The sequence below is a fragment of the Amblyomma americanum genome, chromosome 4 (assembly GCF_052857255.1).
Source record: "Amblyomma americanum isolate KBUSLIRL-KWMA chromosome 4, ASM5285725v1, whole genome shotgun sequence".
NCBI classification, from domain to species: Eukaryota; Metazoa; Arthropoda; class Arachnida; order Ixodida; family Ixodidae; genus Amblyomma; species Amblyomma americanum.
Window position 1 is genome coordinate 37,474,272 of NC_135500.1, and position 14,215 is coordinate 37,488,486.

Consider the following 14,215-nt stretch of genomic DNA (forward strand, 5'->3'; position numbering starts at 1 on the left):
ACTGTGGGGAGCCCGGCCACATCCTCCGCCACTGCCCCTACTGCAGAATGGGCTTAAGGGGTTTTTCACCTGACGCACCTCGACCACGCTACGGAGAACGGCCGCGGGACATCGAGCAGTATCTGTCCAATAACGTGCAGCCAACGACCTCGCGGCGACGCCAGTCCCGTTCGCCATCCCCAAGACGGTTTGCTTCGTCAAGCCGCCCGTCTTTTTCTAGCCAGTTCAGAGGCACGTCCCCACATCTGAAAAACTGAAGACGGCGTCCCCCGGGGGTAGGGCCGCCGCTATTGGATCAAGTCAAGAGCCTCCACCCGACGATTCGCGGCTACGATCCGACCGACGACGACCTCACCCGACGACCTCAACGACAACGACGTGCTGCGACCGACTGGTGTCTGCCGAAATCCCAGTAATCGCTGGTAATTGCGATGTGACCGTACTTGTGGATACCGGCGCTGACTTTTCTGTAATGAGCAGTCGGCTAGCTACGGCCCTCAGAAAGGTGCTGACCCCTTGGTCTGGACCCCAGATCCGCACAGCCGGCGGCCATGTGGTTACGCCATTTGGCGTCTGCATGTCACGAATCCAGATCCGCGGTGCTACTTTTCCTTGTTGCTTTGCTGTGCTACCGGAGTGCTCCAAAGACCTGATACTTGGTTTGGATTTCCTTCGGGAGTACGGTGCTGTCATCAACATTCAGGAGCTGGTCATGTCATTTTCCACCCAACCCCCTGTTGACGGCGATCCCGAGCCACGCGGAACTAAGTTACGCGTCTTTGACGACCACGTATTAATCCCGTCAAGAGCTAGCATGTTTGTTACCGTAGATTGCGACAACATCACTGGTGCTCGTGGCATCGCTGAAACCAACATGTCGCTGCTCCTTGGTCGGCAAGTCTGTGTTGCTCGCGGAATTGTCGAGCTGAACAATGGCCGAACTGAGCTCTTGGCAACTAATTTTGGCTGTGAACCTCAGTGTTTGCCTGGCAGAACAGTTATTGCGTATTTCGAAGAACTCAGCGAATTCGCAAGACAGCACGCTTTGTTCGAAGCCTCGGCATCAGTGGAGGCACCGACCACTCCCATAAAAACTGACGTGAACCCGAACCTCCCGTCAAATCAGAAACACTGCCTCGAAAGCGTTATCCAGTCTTTTTGTGACTGCTTCGCCTCGACCTCTAAGGTTAGGCAGACATCGCTCACTAAGCACCGAATTATAGTCGACGCCAACCTGCGGCCGTTATGTCAGCCGCCTTACCGGATCTCTTCAAAGGAGCGTGATGCCATTCGCCGCCAAGTTCAAGAAATGCTCCAGGACGACGTGATACAGCCGTCGACGAGCGCGTGGGCGTCGCCTGTTGTTCTAGTAGCAAAGAAAGATGGAACCCTACGGTTCTGCGTTGATTACCGATACAAAAAAATATGTTTATCCTCTGCCGCGCATTGATGATTCCCTGGATCGGCTGCGCCACGCCAAGTACTTCTCATCGCTAGATTTACGCAGCGGCTATTGGCAAATCGAGGTGGACGAACGCGACCAGGAAAAGACCGCCTTTATTACACTGGATGGTCTGTACGAATTCCGGGTGCTCCCTTTCGGCCTGTGCTCGGCTCCTGCAACCTTCCAGCAGATGATGGATACCGTTCTTGCCGATCTGAAATGGCAGTCCTGTCTCGTGTACTTGGATGACATTGTCATCTTCTCTGATACGTTTGAAGAGCACCTCAGACGCCTGCGCGCTGTGTTCGAAGTAATTCGGTCGGCCGGACTTTCCCTGAAGCCCGACAAGTGCCACTTCGCTTTCGAAGAGTTGAAGTTTTTGGGCCACATCGTGAGTGCTAAAGGGGTTAGCCCCGACCCCGATAAGACAGCCGCCGTGGCTGCTTTTCCTGTACCGACCGATAAGCGAAGCTTGCGCCACTTTCTGGGTCTCTGTGCCTATTGGCGTTTTGTGCAGAACTTCTCCCAGATCGCTGAGCCCCTCACCTGCCTCACGAAAGATTCCGAACCGTTCTTCTGGGGCCTGGAACAACAGAAGGCTTTTTAAGACCTCCGAACTCGTCTCCAAAGTACGCCCATCCTTGGACACTTCGACGAGTCAGCCGCCACTGAACTGCACACAGACGCCAGCAACATCGGCCTCGGTGCGGTCCATGTGCAGTGGCAGGATGGTCTCGAACGCGTAATCGCATACGCAAGCCGCACCTTGTCACGATCTGAGGCAAACTATTCCACCACAGAAAAAGAATGCCTGGCCATTGTGTGGGCAGTGACCAAATTTCGCCCGTACTTATATGGCCGCCCTTTCAGGGCCGTCAGTGACCACCACTCGCTGTGTTGGCTGGCGAACCTCAAAGATCCCTCGGGACGGCTTGCACGCTGGAGCCTTCGCCTTCAAGAGTTCGATGTCACCATCGTTTATAAGTCCGGTAGGAAGCACAGTGACGCCGACTGTCTGCCTCGTGCTCCTATTGAGGTCAACCGAGCTGATCCTGATGACGATTCTATTTTTCTCGGCGCCATCTGCGATGAACTGTTATATTTATGACTGCTGGTGTCAGATATATATTTAGTACATTTTTTTTAAATTTTTGTTCGCCTGTTTTGACATTTTTATTATGGTAAAATAACATCCTTTTAAGAGAGACAACTAATTTACTGTTTTTATCTGGTATTAAAAATATTTCTGGAAAATTGGCCTCATACCATAATTTCTTTGAATTCAGTTTCTTTAAATCAGGTAGTATTTGATAGCCCAAGCTGTTAGAAGTTATCATAGCAGATGCATCAAACAATTCATTGAACAGTGCCAGTGCAGGCAAGAATGCTTTGGCATGTCAAGATTAGTAGTTGTCTGCAGCACGCCACAACGTTGCCAAAAAGCACTTAACCCTTTAAGGCCCTTTGTACACAATTGTGTCCACAGTGAGCTTCCAGCCGTTATTGAGAGTGTGTTGCACCTAACAGTGATTTCTTTGTTTCAAGTGATTTTAGCATCATTTATTTCTCAAATAGGTTGGTTGCTTCTGCCACATAGCCAAGGCAGTAAATAATAATTTACAAATAGTCAGTAGCGTAGCATGAATCTGCTATTTTTTATGCAGACAGATTTTGCCAAAAGTAATGGAATTTTTTTTTCTCAATTTCAGTGATCTGTGTCTTCGAAACAGAAATTGATTTCATGATTCCTCAGGTGCTTGCCTACCTGGAAAATCTTGGAATTTCTCAGAAGAGTGGTAATACAGGCTGGTTGGTACATGTTGACGGAAAAAACATAGCAGCGCTTTTTGAAGGCAGACAGAGAATGAGAGAGATACCTGTGCTACTGGCAGAGTACGAGACAGACCAGCACAGGTGTCTCTTGTCCTTCGTCCCGTCTTAAAAAGCGCTATTACTTTTTTTCCTTTGCATTTCTATGTTTCTATGCATTTCCAACCATTGCAACACTTTGTACGAAATTTTGCACATCCCCGCAAAAAAATTTAACCGTTGGTATTTTGCACTGGAATACTAAAAAATTATCATCCTTGAGGTCTGAATATATACACTGTTTTGTTGTGTACAAACAAACTTAATTGCTGATGGTGATACTAGCCCCAGAGAGCTTCCGGTATCAATGGCGTGGCATTTGAATTTGAATTGTGAACATTTATTTATTCCACACAAAAAGTAAAAAGGGGGGGTGGAGAAAAAGCTGTTTTAACACAGCTTGACAGCGCTCCATCCGCCAAAGGCAAAGGCAACAGTAACAGCTTGCATATATCTTGTTACAAGATTACAGAAAAAAAAATATTAAATACTGCATACAAGACTACAGGTTTCAAAGCCTAGAAGTTTACAAAGGCACCAGGGAAAGGACAATCATTTTTTTTCCCTTTTTTATTACAGGGAAAAAAAGAAATATAAAAAATGAAAGATTCGGACAAATATACATGGAAGAGAGACATGCATACTCAACGCATCTGTCTAATGCGAAAACACTAATAATTTCAATGAAATGAAAACTTATCCACATTGATTATTTCTCTTGACATCACAAATGTTCACTATGACATGATAATATCAGTGAAATGCGGTTGTTTTTAAGCTTTTCCACATCCACGCCTTCAGAGTGGAAGCGGTTAAGAATGCTTGGCAGCGTGTGCGCAATTCATTGTTGGCCATAGCATGTACGCGAAAAAGGAATGTTCCAGGGTACCTGATGACGATAGGGATAGACGCTGTGTGTGCTAAGTTTGCCTGTGTTAGGAATGTCTCAAGTTTCCCCTTAATTGCTCGCTTGTAGCATCTAATTAACTTGAAGCTATATATGTCAGTAGCTTTAATATATTGTTTTTGAGGAAAAGTGGTTGAGTTTGTTCCAAGTAAGGAACATTTTCAATTGCTCATATTGCTTTCTTCTGCAATAGAATTAAGCTATGTATATTCTTTAATGTCGTGTTTCCCCAAATCAGTGAGCAGTAATCAAGCTGCGAATGGATTAATGAATTATAAAGAAGTTTTTTTATGCCAGTTGGAAATGAGTGACGGCACCTCTTTAAAATACCGGTAGCTTTTTGCACTTTCCCGCAAAGAATCTTGACATGTTCGTTCTAAGACATGTCATCTGAGAAAGTCACCCCAAGTGTTTTTTACACTTTTATCACACGATATACTAAATGGTCCTAATCTGATAGTATTCGTCATCTTGACGCAAGTCCCTCGAGCCCTGAATATGACGCATTTTGTTTTTGCCTCGTTGATAAGCAGGTTGTTTCTTTGTGACCATTCTTGAAGCGTATTGCAAACGGAGCTTGCTTCACGAAGCATACATGATAAATCTCGGCCTGCACCATACACAATACAGTCATCGGCGTAGATTACAAATTGACATCTGGGGATTGTTTGAACAACATCATTTACGTAGTACAAAAACAATATGGGACCTAGGATACTGCCTTGTGGAACGCCATTTTTATTTGTCGAGGGCTTAATTTATGTTCGTTAATTTCTACAAATTGGGTTCGTGAGTGAAGGTAAGATTTTAGAAGCTGGAGCGATAGTCCTCGGATACCATATCTTTCTAATTTGGTGAGCAATAAGTCGTGGTTAACGCGGTCAAAAGCTTTACTGAAGTCTAGGTAAATACCAAGCGTCATCAATTTTTTTTCAAAGTTATCTAGTATTATGTCTTTCTGAATTAGTAAGGCGGTTTCTGTAGAGCAATTTTGTCTGAAACCATGCTGACTATCTGTTATTAAATTATATTTGCGAGAGAAACTATCCACTCGGACCTTAATTACCTTTTCAAGGCCTTTAGAAAAAATTGGCAGTATAGAGACTGGACGATAATTACTCATGTTGTTCCTATCTCCTCCTTTGTGTATAATTGTCACTTTCGCGACCTTCATGCTCTGGGGAAAAACGCCTGTTGACAATGCAGTGTTCAAAATAGGAGCTAATACAGGTGCAATAAGATCCGCTACATGTTTAACTGGTATGATTTCGATGCCATCTACATCTTTACTGCGGCTGTTTTTGAGGCTCTGGATAAGCATTTTTACTTCCGAGGTACAGGTGGGTTGCAAGAATAATGTATTTAAACTCATTTGGATAATTGTGGGGGCATCATAATCGTTACTGCCGACTCCTATATCAGTAAAAAAGCTATTAAAATGGTCTGCGAGCTCTTTCTCTTTGACAAGCGTATCGTTTATTGTCAGGCTTTCAATGCGGCTGCACTTATCTTTCCTGTTTAACACACTGTGTATCCTTTTCCACAAGATATCGCTTCTTTGTAGACAGGTTTCGCCAAATACACGATATTAATTGTCATTTTTGCTTTTTTCTTTTCTTTATTTACTTTATTTCGAAAAGCTTTATATTCTATCCATTTACTGATGTTTCTAGATTGGAAAAAGCATTGATAAAGTTCATTTTTCTTTTTAATTTGATTAAGAAGGTATTTTGTGATCCATGGCCTGCGTGCTCGTTTTGTTTGATGGTGTATCTTTAACGGAAAGGATTCAAAGTAAAGTTTCCGAAAAATGCTCAGGAATTTGTTATAGGAATCATCAGCGTCTCTGAGCTGAAAGATATCACTCCAATCAATCCGGAGCAGTTTCTGTCTGAAACTTTCTAATGTGGCGGGCGAGATATCAGGATATGCGATAACATCTGCTTCTTTGGGCCTACGAACGCTGTGGTGCTTTATAAACAAAACTATAGGCATGTGGTCGCTTATGTCCGCACATAATGCTCCCGATAGTATGACTTCTGACGACGCGTTCGTAAGGAACATGTCCAGCAGTGAAGATGTAGATGCAGTGACACGCGTTGGCGATGTAATTACATTGCGAAAATTATTGCATTCAAGGACGGATATAAATTCTGCCGCTGGGGTTGAATTTTTAGATACGTCCACATTAAAATCACCTCCACAGGTTAGCTCATATCTGTTGTCATTTGAATATGATAAAAGACAATCAAGGAATTCTAAAAACGCAGATACGTTACCACTAGGTGGACGGTATACTACCGCAAACAAATTCCTGCCTGTTCTTATGCAGAGGACCTCGAAATTATCATTTATAACTGAGAATTCTACCTTTTCGCTGTCCTTGAACACTGTCTGTATTGCGATGCCCCCTCCTCGTAGGCCTTGGCGATTTAAGTAGTGATGTTGATAACCGGCGGGCAAAACTAGAAAATCAGAATAGTTTGTGTACCATGTTTCGCTGAACATAATGACATCAAACTTGAAGCCACATGATTCTAACAATACACCTATATCATCGTGGTTTGACGAAACAGATCTGGTATTTAAGTGGAACAATTTGATGCACTTTGCTAGGTTAACCCCAACGAGATCCTTTATATCTTCCGGGAGAATACAATCCATGATATCGGCCACTTATACTTTAGGCGATGTATCGGCACAGATCTTGCCGATGTCACTTTCGCGAAGAATTTGTACAATCGGTGACGTCTCAGTGCGGCGTGCAAAAATGCTGCTGTTTCGGGTCCAAACAAACTTGCAGTTGTGCTCACGCTTGCGCGCACTAGCCATCTCAAGCAATTTTTTCAATGTCGGGCACAAGTGCTCATTAATGTACACTGGAGAAACGTTTTCATCTGGAGAAACGTTTTCATCTTCACTTGGGAGTCCTAGCGTCTCAGTGTTTGCACCTGTGCAGACGACGCACGTCATGCTGGCTTAGATAAGGCAGTGCGGCATGCGAAGCATCTGCACAGCGTTTCATACGGCGCCAATGCAGGTGACGTGCCAGCTTTTGATGCTTATCTTTTTTCCCTGGGGTAATTGCTTTTGTTCTAAAAATGCACCCTTTTCGAACAGGAAGTATTCTGCTGCTAAATTGCAATGTTGGCAGAGCAAAAAACATTCAACAAAACCGTGTACACTATTCAGGCAGAAAAATAATTGATTTCGATGAAACCGAAAATGGCAGTTGAACGGGTTAAGGGGTATCTGTTTGGCTCGCTAACTGACTGTTTTAATTTTTCGCAGGCCTTTCCTTTGACTGTGCTACATTGCACTGCTGAAGTTTGAATGTGTTCTCTTTGCCTGATGCAGGCCGGGGGCGAGTTCAGTTGGGACGAGCGGACGCAAGGGCTGGTGCTGGGCTCCTTCTTCTATGGCTACGTGCTGACGCAGGTGCCCGGCGGTCGGTTGGCCGAGCGCATTGGAGCGAAGCGGCTGCTGGGGGCAGGCATCCTGGTGACGTCCCTGCTCACGCTGTTCACACCATTTGCTGCCCGCATTGGCCCCGCAGCCTTGATGGTGCTACGCTTCGGCGAGGGTGTCTCCGAGGTGTGTCCCTCCTCCTCCAGTTGATGCCTGACCTAGTCTTTTGTCTCTCTTCAACAAGCTGGCAACACTGCGAGCAGTGCTGAGGTGGCTGCTGAGTTCTTCTGATTGTTCGATTGCATTATTGGTGCAGCCTGTGGAAAGCGAGTAGTAGCTTCACAAATTTATTTCTGTCTGATAACTGCCGGTTGGCTTTTGAAATTTGAAGTTTATTCACAGGTGGTTACAAAAAAAACAGTATACAGAAGGAGGCCCCAGAGTCAGTGGCTGTATCAGGACCTCCTGTTACTTGTAAATAAATGTTCAGGAAAACAACAAGCAACACTGCCTTGCATTCATGTGTATAAGGAAATGGTAAAAAAGTGAAAATATTGCAGTGTACAAAACAAACAAAAAAAAGTTGTGTACTTGGAACTGATAATAATTCTAAATCAGAAAATGTTATACAATACACATAGAACAAGTGCAATAAAACCACATGAACTAGAAATAAATTGAGAGCCTAACAGACTGAAGGAAATAGAGCAAGAAAATTCAAAGGAACATGCAACTGTATAAACATTCAAGCAAAAAGCTTGAGAACTACATGAAAGCATCAATAAAAAAAACGTTCAGTAATAGTGAGTATTCAGAATAGTAAAGGCAAAAAGCTATCAACATTAATTATGTCCTATTGGAAGAAAATTTTGTGGCTTCCTAAAGCTGTGTGAATCCACGCAGCTTCAGAGTTCCACAGGAGTACTTGAGCGCTTCCAGGATGTGACTCTTGACATGTTAGCGAGCATCCCACTACTGCAACATGCCCAGGTCACACTGAATGCACGTGCCATTTCTCTACTCTTTGATTAGTTTCCTGCATTTAGAATGCAATGACAATTTCTCACAAAGCACAAGCTGTTCAGGAGTTAGTTGGTGCTTTTATTGGATGCAAGCAAATGTAAAGAACAAACTTAAAAAAGCATGATGCCCGTTTGTTTCTTGTTCTTAGTGTCTAGTTCTTATGTCTGTCTTTTCTTGTGCCCTTTTTAAGGTCCAGTCACAAAGCACTGTTATTTTCAGTTGAACAACCAAATGTCAGACATTTCTCGGATGTGTGATCTATAAAAGTGGATTCTGCTTGTAGGTCTGCACATAGGTATGTCATTATTCTTTTCTGCTTTTGTGAGAATCGGAAGAGGAGACAGCTGTGAGATCACTGTTGCATATCTTGTGCCTGCTCATGGTGTCACTTCATCTCACTCACAGTCTGAGACGCACGCACTCAGTCTAGGTTGGTTGGTTGGTTTTTTTTTAGGAAAATAATGGCGCTGTAACTGCCTCACATCTTGGTGGACACTTGAACGGAACTGCTATTTTTATAATTTTAAGAGCGCTATTTTTGTGCTCTTACTGATCATGTTTCGAGATTTTGTGGGGTCTGCTACCACCCTGAGGTCACAGCGCCATCTGTGGCAGCATTTACTCATCACGCTTCGAGATTCCGTGGGGTCTTCTAGCATCCTGAGATCACAGCGGGATCTGTGGCAGCAACAAGAAAACAGCACATCTCGCATTGAGACTTGTAGCACCTTCTACAATAGCATTGTAGAAACAACCACCTGAGACGTGCCAATGATGGTGTCACGGTCCAATATGGTTGATAGAGGTGGAATTATGTGAGTATGACGTGAGGGGTCGAAATGGCAGCATAGTTTCGGTTTCTCAAATCTAAGATTGCACCCATTAAAATGGGTGTGCTCTCCAATCCCTTCCCCCCCCCCCCCGAAAAAAAAAATTCCTATAATGGGTAGGAAAGCTGTCCAGTTACGGGGCCGCTTTATATGTATACATTCGTTCTGCTATATATACTCCGACAACAAAGGGCACTCTTCTTGGGACAGTTGTGTACCAAATTTGGTAGGCAAATAACACCGTATGGGTTGTGGTATAGAAATAAAACCACAATTAAATAATAGGTAAACATTGTATACATGATATTACTAATTGAAGCGTTAGCATATTGCACTGCAAGCCAAATTCTAGGCCCACCTTGACCCCCCAAGTGAAGCAAATTCCATTTGGGATGTATCTTGAGGGGGTGTAACTCGGACAACGGGTAGACGTGCATCGTAATTTCTCTGATAGATGACGCTAGGCGTCGATCGCTCCGCTGGGTGGAAAAGTTATGTTACTTTTCCGAACCGCTCAGGGTTTTCTTCACTGGCCCCGCTTGATGCGGAGAGTTTTGTTTTACGCATGGCCAATAGAGCTAACGCTCGTTACTTCGTCTCCCAGACGGTGATGGCCTTTTTTCATGTGAAGTGTATGTATTCCCTTTACCAAGCTAGGGCAAATGCACATTCACTTGCTCGCTTGCTTGCTCACCCACATGCTGGCTCACTCACTCAGCTATGCACTTTTTCACTCGCTTGTTTGCAGTTGCATCGTGCCCCATTGGCCCTTGCTTCCATGTGGGGCCAGTGCCCACGGCGTCAAATAACATACCACTTGGGTAGTTTTTGGTAACATGTCTTCAAAAGTGTTTGCATGTGGCAAAGCTCAATTGCGCCTTCGCTGGGCTGATGTTGACTGTATTGGAGTGCCTTGCATCCCAGAGTAAGGTTGCATTAAAGTGCTTTCTGCATCACCCGAGGGATTTGACTTGCACACCTTGCCTTGCTTTCAAAGTTACCTACTCTTGCAATCATTGGGCTTGCAGAGATGTGAGGTTGTTGATAAGTGAAGGTTTCACTCACTTGGCCAGCATAGCTACATATACTTTGCCTCCCTAGCTGCCTGATGCCCCTTTTCTTTAATTCTTTCCTTACCAAAAAATGACCGATTTTGAGTGTTCTGAAATAAAAATTATTTCTTCAAGAATTGCTAAATGCCCTGCACATTGTAATACATCAAAATGTAACTTATTGATTATACTTCTAAACAAAAATATGCCAGTTGTGTGTGTGCAAGACTTTTCGAAAATGTATTGGTTAAATATGCTGGTAACACAAAAAAATACAAGCAATACAAAAATAAGCCACTGCACTCAGCCAGAAATTTATTACAAAAAATATTAAGACGTACAAAATGTTGCACGTGTTCTTAACTACCATTCTTGCAATTTTCAGTAGCGTACATAATACACTGCACTTTCCCTGGCCTTTCAAGTTAGGCAGCATGACTGCCACTAGAGAAAGCAGTCGTGTGAGGACGTGAAGTAGAGCTAGATCTGCAGTGTGCTGTGCATTACACTTGTTCTGAGTTCCGTTCTTGTTTTTTTTTTATATCGGAGCTTGCAATTCCTGCTTTTTTCTTTTTTTTTCTGTTGGTAATTAATGGGTTCTGTGGGTGAAAGAGGGCATGGCCTTCTTTGAAATCATCATAATAAAAAATCAGCTGACGCATTTGGTAAAATATCTATGCAGTATGTTCCAAAGACCCTAAAGCACCAAATAAAACCACTCACACCTTTTACAAATCAAGTGCACTACATAAAATACAACGTGAACGGTAAAACAAAACGTGCGAGCACATGCTGATGTCATGGGCTCCCGAGGCAAAGTCTCGCAATTGAAACTGAAATCCAGCCATTCCACATGATTGTCTGACTCACCGCTACTGCTCTAAAAGTTTCAGAGAATGTTTACTGCATTCAGATCAGTGCGAAAGCATGGATTTTTGCTACGTGGAAGATGACGATGAGCGGGGAGTGTCGCGAGACGGAGCACTCTCGCTAGGCCAGCTGCGGACATGCAAGAGATGATTTTACTCAGGTCAGAACCACTGGTTTAGTGCCATGTAGAAGACGACGAAGAGCAGGCAGTGCCGCGGGCTGGAGCGCTCATGCGCTAGGCGAACATACAACACGCCAACGGAGAATTTTGCTCGAGGTTTGTACCCATTGGATTAGTTCTTACTGACAAAAAAAAAGGACAGCATAAGAACCGACAAAAGTGTTCAGTGTAGCCTTTCGCTCTTGAGGAGCGCGCCGCAAAACGGATGCCATGTTCGGCGACCACCAGACTATGTCAGAGCTTAATTTTTCACGTTGCCTCCTCGCATTAGAAAATGGAAAAAAAAAACAGACCAAAGAAATGATCTTAGAGAAGCAAAGTAGATGGTACAGCTTGTCCAGGAGTGCAGACTTGAATTTTGGCAGTAGGTTCAAAATGTCGGTCACATATGGCCTATGATTCGGTAAGGAAAGAGTTAATGGGGCTGTGTGTATGCACACTATGCTCCGTTTCATACATCAGGCTCAATGTCATCATAGTTAGCACTCTTGTTTGCGGTGCCCACAGCCACAATCAAGAAGTTGTGTGTTCTTGTGGTGTGTGAAAAATAAATGCTTTGCTTGCCGGCTTATTACATAACGCATTTGTTGTGAGCTTGACTGAGTGCGCTCTTATCGCCGACAACATGCTCTCGCATGTCTTAGACCAAATGGCCACAAAGTTTGAACCCGACCACGGCATTCGTGTTTGGATGGTGGTGAAACAATAAGGTGCCCGTGTGCAGTCTGTTGAAGATCCCACCTGACAGAAATTATTCAGGAGCCCTCCACTACACAGTACCTCTTTCACTACCACCTTCCTCGTCTCCCTCAGTACAATTAAGGTATCCACAATGAAGTGAGGCAGTTACTACTACACCTTTCCTTTCCTCAAAAATCATTTTTTTTGAAACTGACGAAATGGAGCATAGTGTCTACAGTTGTTGAATTATGCGTCTTTTTACGCCTCCTCCTGTTTCTCTGTTCTGCTTCCTGCCTTGTTTTGGGATAGAGCAGCTGAAGAATCAACAGTGCTGGCACAGGTTGCAGAGTCAAACCTTTTATTAGGGCTAATAAGGCTGCATATAAGGAGGGAATAGATTCAGACGAATGTCCACCAGCAAATGGCCTTAGCAACTTTTTGAGACAACTGTATGACAGCTACAAGAGTAATGGCTTGTGGCGCACTGCTGAACACACTGTTGTATATGTTGACAAGGCATCTTGCAGTTTTCCTTGCAGTTGGGTTTCTATGTACAAGGTGGTTCCTTCAGATGCCTGCATTAATGCAATTAAAGGAACCATTTTTCTTTTAGTAATGGACTTGGCCACTGCTGCAAGGGGAAAAGTTTAGTTGTGCTGGTGCAGACATTGTCTTTCTGTGCAAATACTGCTGATGATATGAATGGCTGGCCAAGACCTTTAGAACACTGACACCAGCCATTGTACAGTAGTGCACTAACTACAGTCTTCCTCAAAAGTATGGAGTTGAATGCATATGAGTATTAGGTCCAGCATTATCCAAGCTGTTTGCCACTGCTGAAGCTCTGAACTTAAGGAAAATGGGAGGAATTCTCTTCACAACATTGTCATGGCAGGAGTGTCATGGGGCACTCCTGCACATCCACATCGTGGTGAGTGTCCAGCCGCTGTGAACACTGGCCTTTCTACGAGCAGTACCATCTGTTTGTATGCCTACTTGTATGGCTGCTTGTACAATGTATCCATGTGTTGGCTGATGTGCAGGGTGTGGTGTTCCCCGCATCCCTGGCGCTGTTGTCACACTGGTCGCCCGTTCACGAGCGCAGCCGGCTGGTGAGCCTGAACACGGTTGGCACCTCGGTTGGTACCGTGGTCACCCTGCCGCTCACCGCCCAGCTATGTGCCAGCACCTGGGGATGGCCCAGTGTCTTCTACCTTCTGGGTGGGTCAGGTGGCACCCTCAGCTAGCCTTCCCTCATGTTCATTTTCACCCTTAGTGGCATTAGCCAGCCATTTGCAGTGTTGTTGAAAATGCATTGGATGGCCTTCTTGGTGAACAGGAGAGGAGAGCTAGCTCATTGATGAGTACAGTAAAAGCTCGTTAATTGAATCCTCATTTATTTGGAAACCCAGATAATTTGAACTGCTGGCTCAGTACAGGTTCACGTAAGGCTATGGCTATGGTTCGCTAATTCGGACTCTTAAGTTTCTCGCACCAGTTAATTCGGGCCGGGTCCAAGTATGACCTATGCGGCAAGAGAGCATCGAAGTAGCCCTACCCAAAACCTGTGTTACGTGTTGCATTGTCGCATGCGCACCTCTGATGTGCACGCGACAGCAGTCTCGACGACAAGTGGGCGGTCCTTGTCTGAGAACTGTCCGGTCACTGAGTTTAATAATAATAATAATAATTGGTTTCTTGGGGAAAGGAAATGGCGGGAGTGAAAGAAGACAGGAAGAAAGAGGTGCCCGTAGTTTCAGTTTCATTTTTGGAGCTACGCACCAGCCCACAGCGACGGCAGCTTGACCAGCCAGCATTAGCCAGTCAAGCTAACCCAGCTAAGCACCATTTCAAACAATGACTGGCTGGTCGATGCTGTTTCCGCTCCCCCCCTTTTTTTCTCATGGCTTCGGCACCATTTCTTTCGCTTGTGTCCACACGGTTCTATTC

At 44.6% G+C, this 14,215-nt stretch overlaps 1 protein-coding gene across 3 annotated transcripts in view; it reads left to right on the plus strand.

Moving 5' to 3' along the window:
• Positions 1-14,215, plus strand: part of LOC144127873 (sialin-like) — a 125,314-nt gene that overhangs the window by 56,089 nt on the left and 55,010 nt on the right. For 2 of the 3 annotated variants that reach the window (XM_077660850.1, XM_077660852.1), the window contains exons 3-4: positions 7,578-7,814; positions 13,309-13,486. In XM_077660850.1, the coding sequence (XP_077516976.1) occupies positions 7,578-7,814; positions 13,309-13,486 (415 nt within the window). The remainder of the gene's footprint in view (positions 1-7,577; positions 7,815-13,308; positions 13,487-14,215) is intronic. The other variant, XM_077660851.1, reaches the window with a different exon arrangement.